This window comes from Leishmania martiniquensis, chromosome 28 (genome assembly GCF_017916325.1).
Source record: "Leishmania martiniquensis isolate LSCM1 chromosome 28, whole genome shotgun sequence".
NCBI lineage: Eukaryota > Euglenozoa > Kinetoplastea > Trypanosomatida > Trypanosomatidae > Leishmania > Leishmania martiniquensis.
The window spans coordinates 551564-564805 of NC_090163.1; the positions used below are offsets into that span (position 1 = coordinate 551564).

The 13242-nt window shown below is 60.0% G+C and overlaps 3 protein-coding genes across 3 annotated transcripts; all 3 read left to right on the top strand.

The window, feature by feature from the left end:
- Window positions 1-1498: 1498 nt before the first annotated feature.
- Window positions 1499-3709, top strand: LSCM1_03167 (uncharacterized protein; the record flags this gene model as incomplete). Its single annotated transcript, XM_067320719.1, has 1 exon — window positions 1499-3709. The coding sequence occupies one exon, from the start codon at window positions 1499-1501 to the stop codon at window positions 3707-3709; it is 2211 nt and encodes a 736-aa protein (XP_067177329.1).
- Window positions 3710-7869: 4160 nt separating this feature from the next.
- On the top strand, window positions 7870-10116 carry LSCM1_03169 (uncharacterized protein; the record flags this gene model as incomplete). The annotated part of the gene is made up of 1 exon (XM_067320720.1): window positions 7870-10116. The coding sequence occupies one exon, from the start codon at window positions 7870-7872 to the stop codon at window positions 10114-10116; it is 2247 nt and encodes a 748-aa protein (XP_067177330.1).
- Window positions 10117-10952: 836 nt separating this feature from the next.
- LSCM1_03170 (uncharacterized protein) lies at window positions 10953-11948 on the top strand (the record flags this gene model as incomplete). Its single annotated transcript, XM_067320721.1, has 1 exon — window positions 10953-11948. One exon carries the CDS (start codon window positions 10953-10955, stop codon window positions 11946-11948), a length of 996 nt encoding a protein of 331 aa, XP_067177331.1.
- Between the last annotated feature and the right edge of the window lie 1294 nt (window positions 11949-13242).

Below are 13242 nucleotides of genomic sequence, written 5' to 3' on the forward strand. Positions count from 1 at the left end.
CCGAGTTGTTTTGCCGTGATGCTGAGTGGATCACCCATTCCCTTCATTCCGTTACTCGCTCGAGACGTGCCGTTTCTCTCTTCTCCCCCGCCCCTCTCCGCGTTAGGGGCACCTCACTCTGTGGAACTTTTTTCACTTTATCACCACGCACACACACGTGCAGTCTCATTGTGCATTGAGCACTCATGCCCAAGACGAGAGGGCGTAGACAAAACAAGGCAACACAGAACGAGCGTCACGCAGAAATGCGGCGACGTCTTCATCGGACGCCGAAAAGTGCTGTCGCACAGTACCTCTCTCTCCCTCTGTGTGTGTGTGTGTGCCTTTCTCTTGCCCACGCTGCGAGGTTAGCGCGCATGTGAAAGATGGATAGAGAAGGTGGTGCCGTACGACAATATATGCTCCCGCGATGGACAGCGCTTCGCCTCCCAAATGCGCACCCCTGGGCCGGCCCACCGGCCCTGTCTTGCGACAGCTGTGCGCTCGCATGTTATGTGCAGTCGACATTCATGCCAATGCGCGTCACGGCCGAGCAGTCATCGAACCGATCTCTTATATTGGTCGTATCCTCGGCTACTTTTGTTTTTCCTCCTTCACGGGTGTCACATCGCACGTCCGCTCTGCATACGCCCACCTCTCTTCCCCATCTGCCTCCCCACCCCTACTCTTCCGCTGATCGGGCGGCGCTCCTGTGCATCGCCCTCGTGAGCATGGATGCCATCGAGCACGTTGCTTGTGTGCATCGCTCTGAGACGGGAAACATCCCGCACGTGCGACTCAGCTGCGAGTGAGTGATGTCAGCGACTGCTGCCACTCTCTCGTATGCGCGTGCGCCTCTACCAGCACTGGAGCGTCTGCCACAAATATAACGATCTCGTTGCGTCCGGTGGGAAGCCCGCCCGCCCCCTCTCTCTCTCCTGCGAATCGTAGGTGAAACGCGTTCTGCGGCGAGCGCATCCTCCCCCTCTGTGCGCGTGCCACCACAGCAGAAAGAAGCGGTTGTGTAGTCAGTCGGCGTGTGCGCCGGTCGCCTTGGGGAAGTCGCACCCAAAAAAAGAAAAGGACCAAAGGAGAGGGTGGACAAAAAAAAAGAGTGCCGCGTGTGCAAGAGCTGCACACCACAGCGCACAGGAGTGCATTGTCTTGTAGAGGAAGGCGCCTGCGGAGGAAGGGGAAGGCTGGCCGCAGACCCCTTCTCTCGCCTCGCATCGAGGCCCTTCTTTTTTTTAGTGGGGGGGTTGCCGTTGTCTCCATTCTTCTTCTGAGGACAGTCATCCTCCCTCCCTCCCTCCCTTCTGACTCACTCACACACACACACACGCAATCGTCACTGTCGCGAGTGCACCTCAGTCTCTCCCTGACCTTGTATAGTAACATCATCACCATCACACTCTGCTATCTGTGCGACAATAGACGAGCACCACCCCCTCGTGGATACCTCACGAACAGCCTCAAGCACTACTGCGCGCGCGCACACACACACACACGAATTCATGGGATGTTTCGTGCTGTCAAAGCGGTGCACGCGGTGGTGTCATCTCTACCACATCGCCGCGCGGCTCTCGCCCACTCGCGCCGCGCTGCAGGCCTACATCGCATTGCCTGTGGTGTGAACTCAGCAAAGCCCGAGCGGGCGGGTGGCACGGAGGACGCTGCAGAGGGGGCCGCCACCGCTGTCGACGCTGCGGAGGGTGCGGCGTCGCAACCGGTGAGCGTCTACTACCCCCAAGGAGGGGATCAAGGCACCAACGCCAAGGTGGACTTGTCGTCGCTCTTCTACGACACGTCTGTCGTCGACATCACACTTTCTAAGCGGAAGCTCACGAAGGAGGATGACGATGGGAGCTTTGTCTTTGGTCAGGTGGCACGTGGGTACATGAAAAAGGATGAAGTCCTTAAGTATGTGGACATGGACGAGCTGAAGAGGGCGAGTGAGTTGCTGGAGGTACCGGACGCCTACACGTATCCGTTGCATCGGATGGACACTATTTCTGAGGCCATCGTGCACACGATGCAGTCGCGTAAGCTCCTGTTCAAGTACGCCTCCCTGGATGACTTTTACACAATGAGGCGGTACATCGGAACCGACGAGGATGTGATGCGCGCGGCACTGCCCGGTAATGTAATCTATTTCCAGTTCGTGCACGCAGGCACGGCTGCAGATGCCGACGGGTCAGCCTCACCATTGTCGTCGTCGTCGTGCGAGCAGCTGCGGCAGCAGGAGGTGAAAGCAGCGCGTGACGCGGTCGAGGAAATACTGCGCCGCTATGTGTGTCGCATACTGGAACCTTTTCCGAATGAGCTCTCCATTGACGTGACGCACTACGCGACGTATCTGCCATTGCTCAACGTGAGTCGTCGGAACGTGCGTCAGGTACTGAAGGACATTGAGGACCTCCTAGCGAAGAGGCCCGTGGCGAAGGAAGGCATAGCTGGGCCGCCACCCGAAGAGGATATCAAGCCCCTGGCGCCCGATGTCCTGGCGGCGGAGATCGCTCGCATTATCCGCCGTGAAGTGCTGACGCAGCGCCCACGCCGCGAAAACGAATGCGGTTCGGAGCAGGGCGCAGCGAGTGGCACACCGCAAGTGCGGAGCTACACAGGCGCCCGCTCGACGGCGTTGGTGCGCGTCTGTATGGGGGTGGCCACCAACTCTGTCTTGGCAAAGATCGCCTGCGACGCTGAGGTGTCAGCGGTGGTGGCCAAGCTACGCGACGAGCAAGCTGCATCCAGAGCGGCACGCGAAGACGGTGCGAGCAGCCATGTCCCACTTGTCTCTATCCGCTCCTTCTATCGGCACATCCACTCAATGAAGGCGTCGCGCGACTTTATGGAGAGCTTCCCGGTGAGTCGCGTGCCCATATTTACGCCCGCGTTTGTGGATTTGCTGAAGCGCGCCTTTGGTATTGTGCGATGTGGTGACTTCTACGAACAGCGGTACCTTCTCTATTATTGCTTATCGAAGGAAACGGCGCTTGCGTGCTACTCCGCTGCGTTTGGTCGCATGTCCTTCCACGAAGAGGCGTTCACGTCCCTCATGGCGCCGGAAAACCTCAAGATCTCCACCGCACCGCTTGAGTTTTTGGCCAGTAACCGTATCAGCATTGTGAATGAAGATCGCACGGACTATAAGGTGACGATTCGCAGCGTTGTGCTCGGTCAGTTCCGCAGGAGGATGGGCACGAATAGCTCCAGGATAGCTCAGGTGCCCTTTGGACGCTTGTCCAAGGAGGAGACGATCCACCACGATGCGGAGTTGGCGATACGCATGCTGCACCGCCAGGTGTTCAAGAAAGGGTTTACCTACAGCGGTGTCCGGGTATCGCTGCCCCGTCACAGGTTGCCGCCAATGGTGGAGCACTTGGAAAGCAGCACGACTGAGGACGCCGCCGTCGAGGCGCTTCACCGCGCGTTAACGAGGCTCCTACCCCACCGCAGCTGCGTCGAGGAGCCATTCGGGTCGGAGAGGAATATGAGGTACATCGTTGTGGGCGTGTGCGGCATCGCACTGATACCGATGGTGCCGCCCGTAATGATAAGTGAAGCGGCCAAGTTGGAGAAGCTGTACTTCACAGCCAAGGGGTTCTTCTTGCTTCATCAAGGTCGCCAAATGCGGCGCGCGGCACGGCAGGAAGCCAATGGTGAAGCACAGAAGGTCAGCCGCCGAAAACGAAAGGTCTCCAAGGTCGACTCAGTTGTGCACGTGTGAGGCGAGGGAAAAGCAAGGTGTGGTGTCTTCTGTAGCCTGCCGCGGAGAGGTACATGTGACATCTCTCAGTGGCAAGCACCTCCCACTCTCTTTGTGGAATCTTGCGAGCGCTCTTCCCTCTCTTCCTCCTCATGGAGAGCTGTCCGGCTGGGGCAGGGCGTGGGAAAGGGGCGGTGGCGTCTTGAGAGGTTTCCACCTCATTGTGACCGCCTCGACAGAAATCCTCTTGATGAGCTGGAGAACCCTCCAGGGGAGTGGGCGGGGAGGAGGGGCGAAACAGAGGGCATGAGGAACACATTTCCTACGTGCGTTCGAGGCGGCTCGCTCTGCAATCCCGCGTGCCCTTCCTCGGTGTTCATTCATCAGCGTGCGTGAAGTCTGCACGGATCAACAGCAACACCATCACCCCTCACACACACACACACATTTCCGCTTTCGATGGCCATTGACGCTGCTCAGGAGGATTCGTTTCCCTTTTTTCTCCTCTTTACTTTACAACCCTGTCGCGGTTGCCGCCGACTCGCTCGCGGCCTTTGTAAGTCTTGAATGGCGACAGAGAAACGAAGGGATATCCGTGGAATAGGCCATTGGTGCCGTCAAGCAATCCCGCATTTAGGCCCCACGAGACGCGCTCAGCCGCTCTTCACATTCTGTGCACGCATACGCCCCTATAGACACGGAGCGAAGAAGAAGCAGTCATACGAGAAAGACAGGAGTGGGTGCAAATACGGAAGGCCAAAGGCCGACCACGCGAGGAGAGAAGGGGGAGCGGGCTATCTCACCGGCGTAGCCATCGCAGCGAGTAGACGCTAGAGAGGGCGATGCGGGTGTAGTGGGGGGAGGGGAGAGGGGGGGAGCATTGTGCAGGAAGGAGACGCTGGTCTGCCTCCTCTCCCTCCCACCGCCGTGAAGGGTGCTTTCGCACTCTTCCCATAACCCCCTCACCCTCTCCGCCTTCCAGTAACGCATTATTACGTCCTGCCGGGGTTGCCGTTTGATGCCGCAGTGGAGAGGTGGAAGGGAGGGTGCACTCGAGGGGGAAGCTGACCGCGTGTAGGAGGCGTGCAGGACTAAGGAGGAGTAAAGCGACCCGGACGCTCCCCCTCCCTCGTCTGCCCAAGTACTTCGCGCTCTGATGCGCGCCGTCGATCCGTCACGCTATCGGCGCGTCTCCAGCGGCTGCCACGCAGGCAGAGTCTCAATGCAGCAACTTTCTTGCGCCGCTACCGCCTAATATTTTATTCTTCCTCCTCCTCCTCCCCCCTCCTCCCCTTCGGTCGCCGTGGGACGAACTCCTTTGCTAATGCAGCAACAGCTTCACGCGCGAAGGGGGGCGCTTAAGCGTTACGAAAGAGGGAACGAATAGGGCTTCTGCGGTACTCTTCTCCGCCTCCCAGAGACACCGCGGTACCAGAGGTGTCTGTGGGCGCTACGGCAGAGACGGTACCAGCACAAGATAGCGAGTGCAACGCGTGTATGCGTCAGGACGCCTCCGCCGGGGCGAGATATGAGAACCACATATTTCTTCGATGCCCGATGGCACACCTTGGGACACGCACACGGAGGGCCGGCGTCACGGGCGACGCAGGCGCGCCGGCTTTCAGCTCTCTTCGTGCGGTCGGAGCTAGCAGGCGACCGCCGCGACGGGGGCGATGATTCGGAATCCTCCCCAACAGCCCTTTCCTCCGACTCTGTCGCTCGATCCTCTATCCCCGCACTCGGCACGGCAGAAGTCGGGGGTGTCGACGTTGTCGATGTGGACGCGCTTGACAACACCGACGCAGAAGGGGCGGAAGACGTGGCTCGTTCCACTCTCATGCCAGCGTACACGCAGCGCGTCAGTCACCTTTCCCTTCGCGACGCCATCGTTCTCTCGTATCGTGGCGTCAGCGATGACTGCGTGGCTCACTGCGACGCGGCGCCCACGCCTCCTGGAAGTCACGCGCCACCACCGCCTCCAGCCGATGATCTGCTGTCTGTTGCCACGGAAGACAGCCGTGTATTTCTCCGCCGAAGTGGGCTGGCATCACAGCAATGCCCAACAGACGCCCCAGCATTGCACATGTGGCGCGGATGCGACGAAAGTGACGACGAGGCGAGAGAGAGGAGGAAGAAGAGCGCTTCCTCGTGCCATTCACGCAGCGACAAGTTCTTTCTGTGGGAGGACTGCGCGAGATCGTTGTCGAACGCATCCGCCACCCCTCCCTCCCCTGCGATACCGACAACCGTCTCCTTTGCCCAGTGGAGGCAAGAAGCCAGCGTGTTGCTCGAGCATGTGCGCGGCACCCTGCACCGGGTGCGTCCCCGCTGCGGCACCTTCAGCGCCACAGTGCATTGCCCATCACTGAATCATCAGTTTTCGCCTCTCTCCAGCAGCACCCGCAGCCACTGTCAGGCAGACTTCGTGGCGCTTTCCACGAACTCTGTGTCATTAGTTCAGTCACGCGAGTACGGCGCGGACCTGACGGAGGTTCAGCACGCCGTCTTTGCATGCGAAATGAGTGCAAACGCAGTCTGCATGGATGACTGGGGCCCACACAGCACCGTCGTCGGCTTCTCGGATGGAACCTTGCGCGTCGTGGACTGGCGCATACCTGCGAGGGGCTCTTCTTCGCACACAGGCGACGCTGATGCCGATGAAGAGCAGTGCGTTGCCCTGTGCACACAGGTGCCGCAGCCGTCGTGGATGAGGCATGGCGGTCGCTCGGCCGCCGCTGCCGCATCCGTGGCAGGCGTGCTGTCATGTTGTGCTTTCGACGACAGCTTTCGCGTCATCTGCGGACTGGGAGACGCGTCGGGAGCTGTGGTGGTAGCAGATCTTCGCCGCCCCAACAGCGGTGACCGTCTTGGGCGTCGTCGCACGCGAGTGGAGCATCAGGCCGCTAAGCACCTCTTCGCGGATGTTGGCGGGCAAAGTCCTACCGGGCGCGCCGTGACGGACATGCGACGCGACCCCTCGTGTTTTGGCCGTGTCGGACTCGTCGATGTGACGGGCACGGTGGTCTTGACCAACGTGGCTGTCTTGGATTTGGGCGCCAGCAGCTCCGCAGATGTCGCGGTGAAGCGCAACCGCACGAAGAGTAGGGCTGGCATGCCTTTGTCTCTCAGCTCCAGCGCCGCCGCACGACCGCGACTTCCACCGCCGCCGTCACCCTGGTTAGTGCTGGAGCGACTGGGAGGTCTGTCGCTGGCTGCGCCTCGGTCGGCAGTCCTGACGATCATCTTGCAGAGCATGCACGGCGACGCGCGGCGCGCTGTCGCCGAGAGTGGCAACCCTCAACTGGAGTCGCTGCAGAGCCCTATCGCGGCGCGCCTTCTGCCACGCTGCGCCTTTAGCGACGATGGCCGTTATTTTGTTCACACTTCCACGATGGATGCAGCAGCCGCAACTGTGCGCTGCGCAGGAGGGCGATCTGGTGGCCTGATTGGCAGCCCGTCCTTTTCTGCTCTGCCGGGCATCGCTGCGACGCATGTGCGGCTGACACCAAGGACCGTGAGTGGGCAAGTAGCCCTGGCGCTGTCTCCCTTCATCGCCGTCTCCTGCGTGGACGGGCTCCTGTGCCTCGACATGCAAGATGGACAAACACTCGCGATGCCGTTCGTGGAGCCGCGGCATTCGCTGTCTCGGCAGTAGGCCGTCGTTGTGTATTCGTGTTGAAACAAGCAAGCCAAAGGGGGGGCGCAGGGAAAGAGAAGAATCGGAGCGTTGGAGGGGCACCTACACGACGGCGGATTGTATACCTTAAGCGCAGGCATCACGGCCGGCGTGCTCGCTGAGCTGCAGCGGTGCGCCTGCTTTCGTTGGCTGTCACCGTCAAGCAAAGCCGCGCAAGAACACGGCGGTGGCGCGATGTAGCGTCCTCGGCCCTCCTCTCTCTCGTGTGTGTGAGGGGGAGAGGAAGAGGCAGCAGGCCACCTGCGCCTGGTGGCCGTACGGAAACAAGCGCTGCTCGGTGGCTGAGTATTTGACGTTCAAGGGCGATGCTGCAATGAAACACGTTTCTTCAGAGGAACTGGCAAGCGCGAGCGCACGCGCCCACCCTTTACCCTTTCCTTGTCTTCTCTCAGCCCCTTAATGCGTCGGAGACGTGCCTTAATGAGTTCCTTTCTAGTCAGCGGCGTCCATCTATTTCCTCAGTCGCATTCCTCGACGCTCGTCAATGGTAAGCACTGATGCAGGCGGTGACGTTGCGGGGTCTTTCTCGGCAAACCGCTCGCCCATAGAACAGGTGCACCTCCTGCTCGTTTCACTCCTGCGCTGGTGGCCGTACGCGCCACATGAGCGAATTCCGTCGGTGCTGATCTGTAGCCCCACCTTGAATGGGAAGAGCCATCTCGTTCGCAGTGCTGCTGACGCTGTCAACGCGTGCATGGATGCCACTGGTCGCAGCGCCTCCGACGCTTCAGAAGAACAAGAGGACCAAGCGCAACGCCGCACCCGTGTTATAACGATCATTCCTCCCCTCGCCAAGGCTGTCGCCGTCCAAAGCGCCGAGGACAGCAGCACAGGCCTGCGGCGGCTGCTCCGTCGGACCGTTTACGAGGCGTGCATCGAGTGCAGTCGTGAATGCGCTACCACGACCTGTATCACCACGGGCGAGCTGATCCCCTCACCCCCAGCAGAAATCGCTGTCCTGCTCGTCTTGGACCACGTGGAGTGTTACCTTCACAGCGACGACACGCACACTCACGGCAGCAGCTGCAGCGCGACCGCGAATTCGGGCAGGGGGCAAAGTGGCGGGGTAGGAGAAACATCTTTCAGCGACGCCGGCGCGCAGGGCCTGAATACGCTCTATCCAGCCTTCCTCGCCGATCTCTATACCGTGTTGCGTAGCTGCCCACCTCTCTTCTCGGAGCACGAGTGCGCCGCCCTGCGCCTGGCACGGCTCGTCCCTGTTGCCCTCTTCACAGGAGAGCTGCACGAGGTGCTTCCTGTTGTTCGGAAACGCTTTGTGGACTACGTCGTTGCCCTGCCGACTCCCACAGAGGCAATGCGGCGTGCGTTCCTTCTACCGTACGCTGCCAGGCCTGCTGCGACCCAGGTGACGCCGGCGTTGCCGCTGCTGCTCGTGGATGCGTTGGCCCTTCGCACTGGCGGCGTTTCGTACGGAGGACTGCAGGAGGTACTCGACCTTGCACTCGATTACTGCGCCGCAGCACCAACGCAGCCTTCTCCCACCTCCCCCTCTTCAAGCGCTGTCGCGTGTGATGAGCACGTGGCGGGTGCGGCGGCTCAGAGGATTCTTCACGCCTATCAAACAAGCGGCTCCGTCACGGCCTCGGAGTACCGTCGCAGCGCCGGCTTCGTGGACGTGCAGGTGATGCGGTGGGACGATATTGCCGGAATGGCGCATGTGAAGGAAACACTGCAGCGGTTGGTGACGGACCCGATTCGGCACCGCAGTGTGTACCGGCAGTTCCGCGTGCGGCCTTCGACCGGCGTGTTACTCTACGGTCCTCCCGGCACCGGCAAGACGATGCTGGCCAAGGCTATGGCGACCGAGCTGAACGCCTCTTTTGTGTACATGGACCTACCCAAGCTCGTGCAGGCGGAGGTGGGCGAGTCGGAGAGGCGGCTGCAGGAGTACTTTGACATCGCGCGCGAGCGAAGTCCCTCGCTTGTTTTCATGGACGAAGTGCAAGCTGCCTTTGGGCTGCGCTATGCGAGCGCCGCGGGTGCGCATCGGCATCGAGGTGGTAGGTCCGTCCGGATCGACAGCGGCGGTCCGGACGCGAGTGCCTCTACGGCCGGCAGCACCATAGCGCACGACGCCCGTCTTGTGTCTCACCTCCTTCGCCTGCTGGACGCCGCGCAGCAGGATGAAGAGCACTTCGTCCTCTTCGTCGGGGCCACCAACGTTGTGCACCTGGTGGACCCGCTCCTTCTGCGTGCCGGCCGGCTGGACACTCTGCTGGAGGTACCGCTGCCGGATCCTGCGGCTCGAGAGAGTCTCGTACGACGCGTCGTGTACGGAGAATGGGCCGACTGGCTATGCGAGCGCGAATGCGGGACCTCGCAGGCGTGCACGGAGGGTGACTCCGTTTTCGCCTCTGCGCCCATCGGCGCAGAGCAGATTGAGAATCTCCGCGCTGCCCTCGTCGAGGGATTCGTGCGCCGCTCAGACGGCTGCAGCGGCGCCGAGGTGCGCAACCTCACGTCGGTGTTCGGCCTTCAGCTGGCGCGTGTCGTCAGTGCCACCGTTGAGGCGACACAAAACGCGGTGCTCGGCGAGGAGCTGGACTGCACTGCGGGCACGCACCACCCGAAAACGGCACAGCACAGAAGGCGGTTGCGTCTCTCTCGTGCCATCATCGCTTTCCTTGCCTCTAACGGAGGAACAGAAACGGCGCTGAGTTACGACGCGTTGGCGCTGTTGGACGTTGCCCACGATAAGTGTACCTCATAGGCGGTTGCCCTATGTATCTTTACGAGATGCAGGATTGATGAGTTTCTCCCGTGTGCTGAGGCTGCGTCACATCAGCCTCTCAGCGGGCTGTCTCGTGCATCCTCCTGCGGAAGGCCGTGGACGCCTCCGTGCCACTGTTTGGGGTTGTTATCGGCCTTCTCGGCCGAGCAGTAACATGCGCAGACATCAGTCATAATGCACGATGAGCAGTTCCAAAGCTGTGACCCCCTCCCCGTCCTCCTCCCTCTCACTGTGGTGTTCCTGGTTTCGAAAGGGCACAACTTAACATTCTCAGCTAACCACCCACCGTCCACTTGGTGGCGGCGGGCCCTCTTCTTGCCAATTTTGCTCGTCTTCGGCCCCATGGCTGAGGAGTAGTAAGGCTCACGCGCTAGTGTGCCTCGCGAAGACGAAGAACGACCTCGAAGACTCGCAGTTCCCCCGTAGGATAAGATGCCTGGCATCGCCAAGCGGAAGACGGCTTTCTCGACGGACTCAGAGTACAGCAGCACGCACGCCATCTGCATGTGACTGCTCGCCATCGCCACCACCACCAACACCCATCCCCGCCCTTCACGCATGCCCCTGTCTTCCTTCTCCGTGTGTGGGTGTGTACGTACGCTCCCAACGGCTACGTGCTGGTGCCCTATCGGGGGAGTCAAAGGGGTGCCGCCGATGGGGTGGGGGGTCGCCTGGCTCTCTGTGGCCCTCTCTCCCTCTCTTTGGGCACCGCGTCTTTGCCGCTTCATCTGCAGTCGCGTTTCGCACTCCTGTTCCCCTCTTCCCCCTCTCCCACTCGTCCTCCTCCTGTGAGTCTCTGAAGCCTCCATATGTGAATGGATCGCCTTCCAATACTGCGGGCCGCGGCCGGCCTCGGGTCGACGCCGGCGCAAGGCACCGCCTCCCTCTCTTCGCCGTCGTCCGAACAAAACTATAGCCCGGCAGAGGGCCGCCCAGGTGTCGAGGTAACCTTCCGTACCCCGCCAAACGAAATCGATCAAGAGACCGTCGACACCCTCGATGCCTTTTACCGCGAGGTCGCAGAGGTTCTGGAGAGCATCGAGGTGATTCGCGCAGCTATGGATGAGCTGCAGCAGAAGCACACGGAGAACATGCAGACAGTCGACGACGCGCGCTCCAAGGCGCTACGCAACGCAATCGAAGAGCTATCGCGCGAGACCAGCAACGCGGCCAAGGCAGCGAAGGACAAGCTCGACGCGATGTCAAAGAACACGGCGAAACTGAAGGTGACGCCGGAGAGCGTGCAGGCCAACAGCGCCATCATCCGCATCGAGGAGAACCAATACATGCACCTCGTACGGAAGCTGACCATGACCATGGCCGAGTACCAGCGTCACCAGTCCGCGAACGAGGCCTTCTACAAGGAGCAGACGCGGCGCCAGATCAAGATCAAGTACACCAACCCAGACGGCAGCGCCATCGACGACACCACGGCGGCGCGGCTGGCAGAGCAGGTGATGGAGAACAACACGTCTAGCTACATCTTCCAGCAGAGCAAGGAGGTGCTCGCTTCCATCATCGAGACGCGAAATGACATCTACCGCATCGAGCAGTCCATGCGCGACCTGAATCAGCTCTTCAACGATCTCGCGTTCTTGGTGAACGAGCAGGGTGAATTGATGGACGTGATTCTCGCTAACATTCAGCGGAGCACCCGGTACGTGGAGAAGAGTCGGGCGGAGTTGAAGAAGTCCCGCAAGTATCAGAAGAAGAGCCGAAAGAAGCTGATTTGCCTCATCGCCTGCGGGCTGACCATTGTAGCGCTGTTTGTACTCGTTGGTGTGCTCGCTGGCACCATCAAAATACGATGAGGCTCGGGTGCGGTGTATCGGAAAGCGAGAGGTTTATGGGGTGCGGGCAAGCGAGTCTCCAGCCGCAGATGAAAGAGAAGAAAAAAATAACGAAGGTGCCAGTGGCATGGGGCGCAGTGTTCGCGGCGGCCGTAAGAGGGAAGGAGGGCGACGAAAAAGCCGGCAATTCGTTTGCGCGCATGTGCATGTTTTTTTCCTCTGTAAAGCTGACGGCAATAATTTCTTTGCTGTGTCTCTCTCTTTCTGCCTCTCGCTACAGATGAATGGAGCTGTTAAGAAGCTTGGCAGGTACGCACCTATGCAGTCTTTGAAAGTAGGCTCGAGTGAGTCACTCATGGTAGCCCACGCCTCCTACGGCCCTCTCTTCTTCCTCCCCCTACACACGCATACATGTAGCTTTTTCTTGCACGCGCACCCTTTTTTCCCCCGATGGTGGGCACCCCCGCAGCTCCCTTCGCTTCTCTTCCTCCGCCCACGCCCACCCGACCCCCGGCCCTCGATTTCTTGCCTCATTCGATACAGATTTGCCTATTGATCGGCGCAGACGTGCTGCCCACGGCGACGGCGAAAAGAAAAGGGGAAGGGGGAAAAGAAAACGCTTCCGTCTGCTCGACCGGCGCACGTCCTTCCACAGGGATGCACCTGGCCATACTTATTCAACACACGCGCCTTCGGCTTACCCCTTTCGACTGTTTCGCTTGCCTTTGCCCGTGCGCGCCTCTCCTCTATGTATGTTGTCACGATTAGGGAGAAAAAAAAAGAAGTCGCACATCATCCATTTGTCTCCCTCGGAGCGGTAGCACATGGCCGCTCTCAGAGAAGTAGCCGCAGCTCCTTTGCCTGCCCTTCCTCCCCCTTCTCTCTCCCTCGCTCCCGTCCTTCTCTTCATTGCTCTACCTTTTTACTGCTTCAAGCGTAGCGTGTGCGCTTGTATCTCTCTTTGTGCGTGTTTTTCTGTACCTCTCTGCTGGTGGGCTGTGGAGCTCGACGTATTCTTCTGTCTTCTTCAGTCTAAACCCAACACACACACACACACACGCAGACACAGACACACCACACGCACGCACATACACACGGATCACCGCTGACTCGTATCGCTCCTTTTTCTCGTCTCAACTTCATTTAAAACCCTATAGGTTGTTGCTCGCTCCCCTCCGCCTCTTTCTTCCTCCAGTTCGATTGTGTTGTTGCTATCGATTGCCACGAAAATGTTTGTCGGCGGCATTGCTCTCTGTGTCTCTTCGTCTGTGCGTGCGTAGGCCCGATGGAAGAAGCAGTTGTTTGTGCCTTTGCT